This window comes from Hyla sarda, chromosome 2 (genome assembly GCF_029499605.1).
Source record: "Hyla sarda isolate aHylSar1 chromosome 2, aHylSar1.hap1, whole genome shotgun sequence".
In the NCBI taxonomy this organism is placed as follows: Eukaryota; Metazoa; Chordata; class Amphibia; order Anura; family Hylidae; genus Hyla; species Hyla sarda.
The window spans coordinates 29,715,658-29,731,017 of NC_079190.1; the positions used below are offsets into that span (position 1 = coordinate 29,715,658).

Consider the following 15,360-nt stretch of genomic DNA (forward strand, 5'->3'; position numbering starts at 1 on the left):
ATGGTAATCCGTTCCAAATGGACCATCGTTTGTTGAAACCATCGCATGTTGAGGGATCCGTGCAATGTAAAGTATAGGACAGTGGTCTACAACCTGCGGACCTCCAGATGTTGCAAAACTACAACACCCAGCATGCCCGGACAGCCGCTGGCTGTCCGGGCATGCTGGGAGTTGTAGTTTTGCAACATCTGGAGGTCCACAGGTTGAAGACCACTGATAGAGGAAGTTGTACTCATGTGTCCCCGCCGCTCACCGCTCTTCACGCTGCCCTGAATGTCGCCGTCCATCGCTGTTACCGCGTCCCCGACGCTCCGGCAAGGCCTCTGCTTCCCCGGCATCCTTGCTCTCCGTCGCCGCCATCACGTCACTACGCACACCGCTCCTATTGGATGACGGGACGGCGTGCGCAGCGACGTAATGACGATGATGGAGAGCGCAGAGGATGCAAGGGATCCCGAAGAGGACGCGCCGGAGCCCCGAGGACAGGTAAGTGATCGTCAGTGGACCACACGGGGCCCCTTAAACGGCTATCCGGTGGCAGCTAAAGCAGTCTACACTGCCGGATAGACGTTTATGCGATGGCCCCGACATACAAAAGCATCGTATGTTGAAATGATCGTATGTCGGGGCCATCGTAGGTCGGGGGGGTCACTGTATATAGTTCCGCAGGGTGAAATTATAAAAAATAAATAACTCATTCCAAGCCTCCTCACACACACAGGGTTCCATTCACACTATAAAGGTTGCAAACTCTCAACGTTGCAATAAAGGACAGTGTAAAATAAACAGAATGACATGCTAAAAACACTCCACTGGACAGTAGAATTTTGGAGTCTGTAGGGAGTCCTGGTGCACGAATTTCTACTAGTTACAGATCTCAGAGCAGGAGTTCGGCTGTCTGCAATGTCAATAACCTTGACTTTCTTCTTGGTATAGTAAGTGAAGGGTAGAGATATTATAAGGTTATGTTCACACGGCAAAAAAATGTGCAGAATGTCCGCCCGGAAAACACAGGCGGACATTCCACACAATTGCATTTCTGTCGGACGCAGAAACCGGTTCATTGTTTCTGTTGATGCGGAAATCTGGCAGATGTTTCCGCCATGTGCACAGTGCAGCAGAATACCATTAAAATAAATAGGACTCTACTGCAGCAGAATTTCCAAGCAGAATTTTTCTGGTGTGAACATGGCCTTAGAGCAGTCTTTTCAGCGTAACTCCGGTTATTCAATGGCGATAATGGAAAATCTCCTCACATTTACCTTTCTGTCTGATTTTTGGCAATCACCATCAGCTGCAGTTTGCTTTTACACCCTGACAGCTTTATAACCGTGTCACCAGGTTCTATCCTACACGTTCTTCATCATACAATGCTTCCTACAATGCCCTTATGCCCTCCTGCCTGTCCTCCATAGTGATCTATAACCAGTTTAAAACTCTCCCACACTAATTAGGGCCTAGTCGTCGAATGGACATGCGGCCTCCCATAGTAGTGAATGTGCCCCCCGGCTATTGTTTTCCTACTCACACCAGCTGATTAGACGTGATTGACAGGCAGACACGCTCAACATCTCCGCTGTTGTCACACGCAAGCCCAGAAACAGCGATCTTCAGGTTAAGGGTATGTTCACACTAAGGAATTGGAGAGGAATTTCCACGAGTAATTCTTATTGCTTTTTCCTCTCCAAATCATTCAGCAGTGAAAACCCCCATAGAGCTGTGCAGAATTTCTGCCCCTCAGTTCACACTGAGGAATTTCCTCAAGCAGAATTCTGACGAGGAAGTCTGTTCCGCTTGAAGAAAGAACATGTTCTTTCTTTCAGGCGGAATCAGCGTCTTACTCCCATAGAGATCAATGTAAATTTTTTTTTTTCAGTCAGAATCATTTCCACGCGGAATTTCCGCATGAGAAAAAAAAGAGGATAATATAGATATTATACTCTTCTCCTCCTCGGCTTGAAATTTTCCGCTCGAATTCCGCACGAAATCTCTGTGAGTTCTTGTGGAAAAGTAACAATATTTTGAGGCAGAACATTTCTGCTTGATTTCCGCCCCAATTCCTCATTGTGAACATACCCTAAAGATGACTCCTGGCGTCTACAATGTGCAGTCCCAGAGTGAAGATGAAGCCACAATGTAACTGAAAAAGCAGTAAGAATGCCTAGGGAGATCGTCAAGTAATAAGTTCCCATTAAAGGGGTTCTCTGCCCCTGGACATCTTATCCCCTATCCAAAGGATATAGGATAAGATGCCTGATGGTGGGGTCCAGCCGCTGGGGACCCCGCGATCTCCCTGCCGCACCCGGCATTCATTTGGCATCGGGTGCAGTGCCGGAGGCTCGTGACATCACAGTCACACCTGCTCGTAATGTCACGGCCACGCCCCATCAATGCAAGTCTATGGGAGGGGGCGTGACGACATAGACTTGCATTGAGGGGGCATGGCCGTGACGTCACAAGCCTCGGCCCCGCATCGGCAGTCATCCGGCATGGATCGAAGTTCGCTCCATGCACCGGATGTCTGGGGTGCCATGGCAGAGATCGCGGGGGTCCACAGAGGCGGGACCCCCGCGATCAGACATCTTATCCCCTATCCTTTGATATCTAGGGGCGGAGTACCCCTTTAAGCCTTTTTTATCAGGAACAACTTGCATACTGTACCACTATATTTTTTGTGGCACAAAAAACAACAGTTTCTCAGTCTCCAGCAGTTTAAATCGAGGAGAGGGGACCCCAGAACCAAAACCTAAGTGAGCCCTGCACTTAGTGCTAGGTACAGCCCCTCAGATGGGTCCTTGTGTTTGTTTTCTCGGTCAATGACACTTATTCTAACAGTGGGTTTGCACAAGTTCCATATAAAGGGGATGGGAAGAGTCCTCATAGTAGCTGCATAAGTTTTCGTTATATTATGTATGTCCTTGGCAATCTTTTTACCAAATCTTCTATATATTAACATGCCTTTTTAGTACAGATCTATTTTAAGATAATATAGGCCATGTTTATCAAATTTTTTTCAGGGCAGTGGGGGGTGGAGGGGTTGTTACTGCTCAAAAACATATCTGACATCTGAAGTGACTGTTTATGTTAATAAATCATGCCGCTCGTAACCTTATAAATCCTAGGTTGGTTTTTCTTTTTTTTTGGGCAATTTTGCAAAATACACTTTCCGAATTATTAACAAGCTCATTTGGCCATTAGTGCTCCGAGGGTTGTTCATCTGACTGGAAGCCACAAAATCATCCCTAATTGCAGCGATTTCTGCTGTCCCGGATTCCTAAATGAATGGGTCTTCGAGACGCACATCTTTTTCTATTCAGACTCTACATATTTAGGATTCGATAAGAAATTATTTTAAAAAAAAAAAATGCACAAAATGGGTAAAATCATTCCCCACTTATCTGTTAAGATTGTAGGTTGTGATGAGGGCCCCATTGGCTGTACTGTAGAAATATAACACTTTTGGAACATGTTATACAAGGTTTACTTTATTGTGCCTTGATCCAGATTTGCTATTATAAAACATGAAGCTGTAAAGAGTTACTATCATTAAAAACTACTTTTGTTGATCAAACAAGTGAAAAGTTGTTGAACGCACAAAGTCTCACTGCAAAGACAAGCCACAATTGTGAGTTTTAGCCAAGAAAGCAGGCGGCATTGCGCTTCACTTCCTCGTGGGCCAATTTCTCTGCGTAGAAGTCCATGGATGGATACCGTATTTTTCGCCGTATAAGACGCACAAACTGGGGGGGGAAAAGTCGGTGCGTCTTATACGGCGAATACACCTCTATCGCGGCGGTCGCTGCGGCCATCAACTGCCGGGACCCGCGGCTAATACAGGACATCACCGATCGCGGTGATGCCCTGTATTAACCCTTCAGACGCGGCGATCAAAGATGACCGCCGCATCTGAAGGGAAAGTGACACTAACCCGGCTGTTCAGTCGGGCTGTTCGGGACCAACGCGATTTCACCGCGGCGGTCCTGAACAGCCCGACTGAATAGCCGGGTTAGTGCTTACAGGACACCGGGGGGGACCTTACCTGCCTCCTCGGTGTCTTCTCCGTTCAGGGATCCCCTGTATGGCTGGCGCTCTCCTTCCTCGTCATCACGTCGTCGCGTACGTGCGTCGGCGTGCGTAACGACATGATGGCGGCGACGGAGAGTGAGGATACCCGGCCGGCAGCAGAGACGTTCCGGAGCGACAGGGACACGGCGACAGCGATGGAGCGACATCCAGGGCAGCGGTGACGGGTCCGGAGCGGCGGGGACACGTGAGTATTACCTCCTATGCAGTGGTCTTAAATCTGCGGACCTCCAGATGTTGAAAAACTACAACTCCCAGCATGCCCGGACAGCCAACAGCTGTCCGGGCATGCTGGAAGATGTAGTTTTGCAACATCTGGAGGTCCGCAGGTTGAAGACCACTATTGGGTTCAAAATCTTTATTTTTTTAGATTTTGCCCCTAAAAATTGGGTGCGTCTTATACGCCGGTGCGTCCTATAGGACGAAAAATACGGTATATGGATCTCTCTGCCAGCCGGGGAGTGGAGCGCAATGCCGCCCACCTTCCTGGCTTATAAATCATGATCGCAGCAGATCTCAGGAGTGAAACGCAATTTGATCAACAACCTTTCACATGTCTGATCAACATGTTAGAAGTAGTTTTTAAAGGACAGTAGCACTTTAAGGGAAAATGTATCACTCTATTTTCACTGTTAAGTTATTCAGAGGTGATCCTGTCCTATGCACCTATAGCCCCGTAAGGACATTGGATATAAATGTAGGTCCTTGTGCCCTGTAACGCACCAGAAAGTACATTTATGTCCTGTACATGGAACAAGCACAGGAGCTGCACTCGCTTTATGCATGGCAGGTCCAGCTGGTATCAGCAGCCAGGGACCAGCTGGTAATGGCGGATCTGTCAAGATGGCAGCCAGAGGTCCCCTCACCTGCATCCCAGCGGCTCATGTCTGCTGCTCTAATTTGCCTTCTAGCAGACCAGAGCAATAGATTGTCAATATTACTGATCAATATTATACACTGCTCAAAAAAATATAGGGAACACTTAAACAACACAATGTAACTCCAAGTCAATGACACTTCTGTGAAATCCCACTGTCCACTCAGGAAGAACACTGATTGACAATCAATTTCACATGCTGTTGAACAAATGGAGCAGACAACAGGTGGAAATTATAGACAATTAGCAAGACACCCCCAATAAAGGAGTGGTTCTGCAGGTGGTGACCACAGACCACTTCCTCAGTTCCTATGCTTCCTGGCTGATGTTTTAGTCACTTTTGAATGCTGGCGGTGCTTTCACTCCAGTGGTAGCATGGGACGGAGTCTACAACCCACACAAGTGGCTCAGGTAGTGCAGCTCATCCAGAATGGCACATCAATGCAAGCTGTGGCAAGGTTTGCTGTGTCTGTCAGCGTAGTGTCCAGAGCATGGAGGCACTACCAGGAGACATGGAATAGGCTGTAGGAGGGCAACAACCCAGCAGCAGGACTGCTACCTCCGCCTTTGTGCAAGGTGGAGCAGGAGGAGCACTGCCAGAGCCCTGCAAAATGACCTCCAGCAGGCCACAAATGTGCATGTGTCCACTCAATCGGTCAGAGACAGACTGCATGAGGGCCCGACGTCCACAGGTGGGGGTTGTGCTTACAGCCCAACACCATGCAGGATGTTTGGCATGTGCCAGAGAACAACAAGACTGGCAATGCACCCTGTGCTCTTCACAGATGAAAGCAGGTTCACATTGAGCATGTGACGGAGTCTGAAGACGCAGTGGAGAACGTTCTGCAGCCTGCAACATCCTCCAGTATGACCGGTTTGGCGGTGGGCCAGTGATGGTGTGGGGTGGCATTTCATTGGTGGGCCGCACAGCCCTCCATGTGCTTCCCAGAGGTAGCCTGACTGCCATTAGGTACCGAGATGAGATCCTCAGACCCCTTGTGAGACCATATGCTGGTGCGGTTGGCCTTGGGTTCCTCCTAATGCAAGACAAAGCTAGATTTCATGTGGCTGGAGTGTGTCAGCAGTTCCTGCAAGAGAAAGGCATTGATGCTATGGACTGGCCGCCCATTCCCCAGACCTGAATCCGATTGAGCACATCTGGGACATCATGTCTCGCTCCATCCACCACAGACTGTCCAGGAGTTGGCGGATGCTTTAGTCCAGGTCTGGGAGGACATCCCTCAGAAGACCATCCACCACCTCATCAGGAGAATACCCAGGCGTTGTTGGGAGGCCACACACACTACTGAGCCTCATTTCGACTTGTTTTAAGGACATTACATCAAAGTTGGATCAGCCTGTAGTGTGGTTTTCCACTTTGATTTTGAGTGTGACTCCATATCCATTGATAATTTGTGTGTAATTTTGTTGCCAGCACATTCAACTATGTAAAGACAAAAGTATTTCATACAAATAGTTCATTCATTCAGATCTAGGATGTTATCATCTTAGTGTTCCCCTTTTTTTTTTTTTTTTTTTTGATCAATCTGAGGATTGCTATGTATAGTCCACTGTGGAAACAAAGTAAAAAAATAAAAAATAAAAAGTTTTAATAAAATGTGTATAAGCACCTTCCCCAATAAAATGAAAATCCCATTTTACAAAAATAAGTGTAAAAAAAATAAACAAATTAAATAAACATATTTGGTATCGCCGCATATACACAAAAGTGGTACTGATAAAAACTGCAGATACAGATCACAGCACAAAAAATGAGCCCTCATACAGCCCTGTATACAAAAAAAATGTAAAATAGTTATAGGGGGTCAGAATAGAGCCATTATAAAAAATACTAATTTTGTTTAAAAAGTTTGAGAGGATTTTTTTTTTTTTTTTTTTAAATAGTACAATAACAGAAAAGCATGTAACCATGTGGATTATTTTAATTGACCCACAGAATAGATAGAACATGTCCTTTTTACTGTTTAAATGCACTGCGTAAAAACTAATCCCTCCAAAAGCTGCACAATTTTGGGTTTTCTTTTCAATTTCCTCACAAATTTTTATGGTAAAATGAAAGGTGTCATTAAATTTAGAATTGGTCATGCAAAAAAGAAGCCCTCATATGGGTCTGTAGATGGAAAAATACAAGAGTTATGGCTCTTAGAAGGTGAGGAGGAAAAAACTAAAATGCAAAAATGAAGTTGGCTTGCTAAAAGGGGATCTCCAGTGGAATATATATATATATATTTTTTTTTTTTTATCAACTGGGGCCAAAAATTTAACAATTTTGTAAATTACTTCTATTTAAAATTCTTAATCCTTCCAGTACTTATCAGCTGCTGTATACTCCACAGGAAGTTGTGTAGTTCTTTTCTGTCTGACCACAGTGCTCATAGCATAGCAAACCTCTCCTGCTCTGCACAGTTCCTGACATGGACAGAGGTGTCAGCAGAGAACACTGTGGTCAGACAGAAAAGAACTACACAACTTCCTCTGTAGTATACAGCAGCTGATAAGTACTGGAAGGATTAAGATTTTAAAATAGAAGTAATTTAACTTTCTGGCACCAGTTCATTTTATGTACCTGTTCACAATGGGCGTGACCTAAATCCTGAGGAATGCAAACCAAACACCCAAGACAATTGTAAATGAGGGGTCTACACCCTATTCCAAATTATTATGCAAATTCTATTTGAATGTCACAGATTCAATATTTTGTATTTCAGTGTAACTCATGGATGGCATTGTGTCTCAGGGCTCTTTTGATTACTGAAAACAATCTCGGACACCTGTAATAATTAGATTGCCAGGTGAGCCCAATTTATGGTAAAACTACTAAAGGTGGGTGTTCCACATTATTAAGCAGACACCATTTTCAAGCAATATCGGGAAGAAAACTGATCTCTCTGCTGCCAAAAAGAGTGGAATAGTTCAATGCCATGGACGAGGCATGGAAACATTAGATATTTCACAAATACTTAAGCGCGATCATCACACTTTTAAGAGATTTGTGGCTTATTTGGAGCACAGACGGGTTTGTGCAGATAAACCCCTCTGTGCGGAAGAATTCTGCCAGATCCATGCATAGGATCAAGAAAGCAACTGCTAAAATATGATCACATAGCAGCAAACAGATATTTGAAGCTGCTGGTGCCTCTGGAGTCCCACGGACAACAATGTGTAGAGTCCGCCAGAGTCTTGCAACGGTGCATAAACCTTCTATTTGGCCACCACTAACCAACGCTCACAAGAAGAAATGGCTGCATTGGGCAGAAAAGTACTAATTTTCAAACAGTCCTGTTCACTGATGAGTGCCATGCAAACCTGGATGGTCCAGATGGATGGAGTAGTGGATGGTTCGTGGACGGCCACCCTGTTCAGCAAGGCGGTGGTGGAGTCATGTTTTGGACCGGAACAATGGGAAGAGAGCTGGTCTGCCCCTTTAGGGTCCCAGAAGGTGTATTGGAGTTTCTGACTGACCACTTTCTTCCCTGGTACAGAAGGAAGAACTATGCTTTCCGTAATAAAATCATCTTCATGCATGACAATGCACCATCTCATGCTGCAAAGAATACCTTAGCATCAAAGGCTGCTATGGGGTTAAAAAGGAGAGAAAGTCATGGTGTGGCCTCCATCCTCCCCTGACCTCAATCTTTTTGAGAACCTTTGGAGCATCCTCAAGCAAAAGATCTATGAGGGTGGGAGGCAGTTTACATCCAAACAGCAGCTGTGGGAGGCTATTCTGACATCTTGCAAACAAATTCAAGCAGAAACTGTCCAAAAGCTCACAAGTTCAATGGATGCAAGACTTGTGAAGCTGCTATCAAATAAGGGTCCTATGTTAAAATATAACGTGACCTGTTAAAATGTTTAAAAAGCTAAAATGTTGTTAAAAGATTGATTGAAGTAGCTTTTGATTTCAATAAATGCTGCAAACACAACAAATGACAATTTTCAGTTCTTTACAACCTATAAAGTGTTTTGAAACTTTCTGTCCGTAATAATTTGGAACAGTGCATTGTAAGTTCGTTATGTTTAAAAAAATACTGTTATCATTAGGAGGTTTGTTCAATAAGATTTGAATTGTACTCTTAATAGCTGATAGCATGATAATTATGCTGACTGTTATTTACATTTATTATTTAAGTAAATGAGAAAAATATAATTTGCATAATAATTTGGAAAAAAGGGTGTATGTGACCTTGTCCCATAAATTAAGACGTGCTTATTCTATAATAGATTCACAGGATTTACATATTTGTATATGTTCTACTTAAGCTGCCTTAAAGGGGAACTCCGGTGAAAACAAATGTTTTCAAATCAACTGGTGCCTGAAAGTTAAACAGATTTGTAAATTACTTCTATTCAAAAAATCTTGAGCCTTCCAGTACGTATAAGCTGCTGCATAAAACCGAGAAATTTGTGAATTTATTTTCTGACTGACAACAGTGCTCTCTGCTGACACCTCTGTCCTTGTCAGGAACTGTGCAGATTAGAATAATATCCCCATAGAAAACCTCTCCTGCTCTGGACAGTTCCTGACACGGACAAAGGTGTCAGCAGAGAGCACTGTTGTCAGGCTGGAATGAACTTCACAAATTTCTCTGTAGTATATCTGTAGCATACAGCAGCTGATAAGTACTAGAAGGGTTAAAAACATTTTTTTTAAATAGAAGTGATTTACAAATCTGTTTAACTTTCTTGCACCAGTTACAATTTCCCCTTTAAATCTGGAGTTAGCAGTGAGCCGTTCAGCCGCTTTACTTTAGCGTGGGTGTTCAAAAATCTTTTTGCACTGTCAAAAATCTTGCCAAAAACCACAATAGAATACCACAATAACTAAAAACTCTTCATTTTAGTGTCAAAACATGGATAGCTGAGCAAAAACCATGGTTGTGTTGTTGCTTGGACTTGTCGCACATCAATCCACCTTGAACAAGCCACACAGAGTTCTCTTCTTTTTGTTTATCTTCGAGAAAAGACATATATAGATAGATAGATAGATATATTTACACGTGTATAAAGCAAAGACAAAAACATAATGACAATGGAAGCAGCAATTAAACGGTATACACTGTATGAGTGACTGAAGAGTGAAGGCCTTTGTTATGTAAATCTGTGGGAAGCTACGGTTTTGGAATTACTCAAGGCTGTAAAAGTGCGGAAAACAACATAAAGCTTAAAAAAAAAAAAAAAAAAAAAAAAAGATTCAACCGGGCAGAAAAAGCCTATTGTTCTAAAATGTCAATAAAGTAGAAAAGCGCTAAACAAAAAGATTTTATCTATTTTCTAAAAATTTTTCTAGAGATAATAACTTCCTCAGAATGTTCTACCAGTCCGTAAACCCCTGGTCTCCAGAATGTGGTTCTTCAAGCTGTCATAAATATACAACTCCCATCAAATATATTTAAAGGGGTACTCCGCTGCTCAGCATTTGGAACAAACTCTTCCGAACGCTGGAGTCGGGAGCTTGTGACGTCATAGCCCCACCCCCTCAATGCAAGTCTTTGGGAGGGGGCGTGACATCTGTCACACCACCTCCTATAGACTTGCATTGAGGGGGCGGGGCTATGACATCACAAGCTCCCGGCGCCGGCTCCAGCGTTCGGACCAGTTTGTTCCAAACGCTGAGCAGTGGAGTACCCCCTTTAAGTGTCCATTTTATATCATTTTCCATTTCTGCACATTGTATTATACTCTCCTTATTCCCGGGTAGAGTCCTTTCCAATGGTGTCACAACTCTGTGCGCTGAGACCCCGACCCAAGAGCAAGTAAGTAGATGTTGGGGATGGTCTGGGTTTTTGCATTTATTTTCTAGCTTGAGATCTGCCTTCATTCTTGGCAGTAGCCTTGAGGTACAAATCCATTTTAGGGTCTTAAAGGGGTATTCCAGGAATTTTTTTCTTTGACTATGCTACAGAGGTTGTAACGTTAGTGTAGTTCACAACATAGTGTCTGTACCTGTGTGTGACGGTTTTCTCACAATTCTTCTGTGATTTTCACCTCAATATTTATTTTTACCAGCATACAAAATGACTGTTGTCTCAGATATTTCCCAGCTTGCAATGCGGCCGAGACCTGACTCACTAGTCAGCTGGTGACAGGGAGCCTGTCTGCTTCAATGGTTGGAGGGATCAATCTGCAACTAATGCAACAGCTGGAGGCACCCTGATTGAAAACCACAGGTCTGCAGCTCATTTATGTTTCAATGGCTGGGGTGGCAGATGTGTGGAAGGGAGGAAAATGTAATTGTGAGAGTTGTAGTCAAAAAGAGAAAATTCAAACAGGAAATACTAGTTCACAATAATATACCATAGTGTTATGGTAATTTCACAACATAGCCATTTAGCCCCAAGACAAGTGCAGATCTTTCCTAAGCATGACCATGTCTGTCTGCAAGGTACGTACTAAAATCACCTTATGGTGGAGAACCCCTATAAATTATTTTATTCATATTTAACTTATTTAGGGATCTAGTGACCCACTATTATAGGGGCCTTGTCTAGGGTCTGAATTGATTTAAAGGTGTGGAAAACATATATATTTTTTTTTTAAATCAACTGGTGCCAGAAAATTGAACAAATTTGTAAATTACTTCTATTTGAAAATCTATGGGGATTTGCTTGTACTATGGACAGTTCCTGACATGGACAGAGGTGTCAGCAGAGAGCACTGTGGTCAGACTGGAAAAAACTCCAAAAAGAAATACAACTTCCTCTGGAGCATACAGCAGCTGATAAATACTGGAAGGATTAAGATTTTCTTTATAGAAGTAATTTACAAATCTGTTTAACTTAATGGCACCAGTTGATTTGAAAAAAAAAAAAAGTTTTTTAAAGAGGACCTTTGGCCAACCCCAAAAAGTTAAGATTTACTATAAAGAACTAAATAGCTCAGGGATCTGCAATCACACGCCTTTTTACAGTGTCTTGATACGCCCTCCCGTTCCGGAGATATAAGGGTTTATAATTTGTCTGACAATTCAGGGAATCAGTCAGATGGGTGTGAACTTCATTTTAATAATGGGGGTGACTACCAGGTGATGGGCGGGTTTATACAGTGGGTTTGAAGGTTGCACATTTTGGGGCACGTATGACTAGTACCCCTCCACCTGTCCCTGAATATGCAACATTCGCACCCCCTGACTGTATAATCCCGCCCATCACCTGATTAACTCCCATTATTTAAACAAAGTTCACGCCCATGTGACTCATTGCCTGAAATGTCAGACAAACTGTAAATCCTAATATCTCAAGAACAGAAAGGGGTATCAAGAAACTGCAAAAAGGGGTGTGATAGGGACACCATAAGCTATTTAACGATAAGGCAATCTCATCTTGTTGGGTTTAGACACAGGTCCTCTTTAAGGGATAGGAATAATGTTGGGAATCTTTTATTTAGTTATTTATTTTTTTTAGGACAAGTATCATGTTAAAAAAACGTATCCCCTATTTGAAGGATAGAGGATTGTTTTAGATCGTGGGGGCTCCAAGAGTTGGCACCCCCCACCCCACCCGCGATCAAATGTTTAGACCACCGGATCTCCTTTACAGCAGTGCGTCACAAAGCGGGGGCCGCCACGCCCCCTCTATATAGTTCTATGGGAGAGCCAAAGATTGACCAACGGCTCTCCCGTAGAGCTATATAAAGGGGCGTGGCGGCTCCTGCTTCGGGTGGGGTCGTGACGAGCCGCTGTAAAGGAGAGTCGGGGGTCTAAAAAGGAGATCGCGGAGGGGCCCCAGCACTCGGACCCCCCGCGATCTAAAACTTTGTATAGGATATATGTTTTTTTTTACATGATACTTGTCCTATAACTTTGTGTTAAAAAAGTGCAGAACTCCCATAGTATATTACAGCAAGTGATAGAGCAGCCACAATTCTTTCGCTGACAGATTTATACATAATCCAACATAAAAAACCTAGGAGACATATAACCGCTTTGTAAAAGTTGAAGTGGTACAGAACATAATATGCCTGTGTGCATTCTGGTCTTGTCGTAGGAAGAGGAGGGAGGGTCATTATGAACTATTTCAGTGCGTCTGAATAAAACAAACAATGTACTGTTACAGAAGAGCACAGAGCTTAATAATAAATAAATTAACAATACATGTACTGTTGTAAAGTCACACTGCCCTATGCAGCCACATCTAAGTAATTCTATAATATATACTTTTTTTTTCCCCCTGTAATTACATTTAATATTTTCCGATAAAGTTACCGTATATACTCGAGTATAAGCCAAATTTTTCAGCACGATTTTTCGTGCTGAAAATCCCCCCTCGGCTTATACTCGAGTGAACTCTCCGCCTGTCAATCCCTTCTCAGTGGTCTTCAACCTGCGGACCTCCAGATGTTGCAAAACTACAACTCCCAGCATGCTGGGAGTTGTAGTTTTGAAACATCTGGAGGTCCGCGGGTTGAAGACCACTGCGGCCTTCGTCATCATCCAGACCCCCCCTTTAGTTTTCTACTCACCTCCCCTCGGTGGGAAGGAAGGGTGAGCTGGTCCGGGCCATCTATGCTGCAGGGACCGTCCGATGGGGAGGGTTAGTCGTTCCGGGCTGTCCATCATAACCGGGAGGCCCTCTTCTCCGCTCCGGGCCAGTCCGTGCGCAGCAGACGTACCTGCGCATGAACGTCCCTGTGTGTCGTCATCAAGGCAACGTCACTAGTCCAGGGCCGTCCCGGAGCAGAGTAGAGGGCCTCCCGGTGAAAATGGACAGCCTGGAATGACTAACCCTCCCCACCGGACGGTCCCTGCAGCATAGATGGCCCGGACCAGCTCACCCCTCCTTCCCACCGAGGGGAGTTGAGTAGAAAACTAAAGGGGGGGGGGTCTGGATGATGACAAAGGCCGCAGTGGTCTTCAACCTTCGGATGTTTCAAAACTACAACTCCCAGCATGCCTGGACAGCCATCGGCGGCATGCTGGGAGTTGTAGTTTTTCAACATCTGGCGGTCCGCAGGTTGAAGACCACTGAGACAGGCGGTGATGATGAAGGGTGGGAATGATGATGGGGGGGGGGAAATGACGGGGGTTTGGATGATGACAGGGGGGATGATGTATTTCCCACCCTAGGCTTATAGTCGAGTCAATAACTTTTCCTGGGTTTTTGGGGTGAAATTAGGGGCCTCGGCTTATATTCGGGTCGGCTTATACTCTAGTATATACGGTAACTGCTGCCAGGAACCAAGAATCCTTCTTCCCCCACCCACCTATCGAGAAAACCTTTCCCACCCGCTAATAGCCCTTCTCACATCACTCGCTCTCTCTCGTGGAATATCTGCAGTGTGGATGTGCCCGTAGGCTATGAGGAGACATTTTTTGGGGGCCAAACTGTACAACTTAAAAAAAAAAGGCTATTTGTTTTTTTTGACATTTTTTACAGAAATAAAACACAGCCTTTTTTAAGACACATATTTTGGGATTGGACTATAATCAGTGTTTCCCAACCAGGGTGCCTCAACCAGCCCAGGCTGTCTGGGCATGCTGAGAGTTGTAGTTTTGCAACAGCTGGAGGCACACTGTTTGGGAAACACTGAGTTAGATGCCTCCAGCTGTTGTAAAACTACAACTTTGGCTGTTCAGGCATGCTGGGAGTTGTATTTTGCAACAGCTGGCATCCTAGATGTAATACATAGGGCTATATTTTGGGACATTGACGACCCAAAATGCTTTACAAATTATATAGTCATATTTCACATAAATAGCTGAAAGTAAGGACACTGAATCTTGAATTTTCCAGCAATTAAATTAAGGTACATATTGAACTCAGAAAAGTAAATAAAAAGGGCTGGTATTGAGACATAAACATCCATTGTTGGTCTGTTTTTCATTCCCAAAAAATAGAATAAGGACACAATTTGAGAATATCTCAATAAGACTTGGCAGCAATAGTTTGGTACATGAGAATTCTGAATAAAATTAGTAAACGACTATGGAGCTCAGTGACCTATTGTTTTTACACAAAGATGAGACCTGAAAGGTCTACTCTATATACTCGATATATACTTGCAGTAAGCTCTGTACAATAATAATATATATTTTTTTATTATTATTATTATTATTAACAACTACAACAACATTATATTAATATTAATTATTATTTATAATAATTATTATATAGTTATTAATAACGATTACTTATTATTATTGCATGAATTATATTTTGATTCCAAAATAACATTTCAATTAATAGTAAGGTTGTAATCTATATTTATAGAATGTATTGTTTTCTAAACAGTCCAGATACAGTGTTTAAAACCGCGAAATTAGGCAGAATGTCATCTGGCGCCCTCTAGTGTTTTACTAACAACTGGATAATTGTGTTGCATTTAAAATGAAAGAGTACTTACCGGTCAATAAAAGCTAAACTTTTGGTATAGGAACAAAAAGC

At 43.4% G+C, this 15,360-nt stretch overlaps 1 protein-coding gene across 9 annotated transcripts in view; it reads right to left on the bottom strand.

Annotated features, from left to right (window-relative positions):
- The window catches only part of SLC36A4 (solute carrier family 36 member 4), a 312,597-nt gene that overhangs the window by 218,981 nt on the left and 78,256 nt on the right, over positions 1 to 15,360 (bottom strand). Inside the window, exon 11 of one of the 9 annotated variants that reach the window (XM_056561451.1) lies at positions 12,974 to 13,002. The exons of the other annotated variants lie outside the window; for them this stretch is intronic. Within the exon in view, the coding sequence (XP_056417426.1) occupies positions 12,989 to 13,002 (14 nt within the window). The 3' untranslated portion in view covers positions 12,974 to 12,988. Of the gene's footprint in view, positions 1 to 12,973; positions 13,003 to 15,360 lie in introns of those variants that run through there. 9 annotated transcript variants of the gene reach the window in all.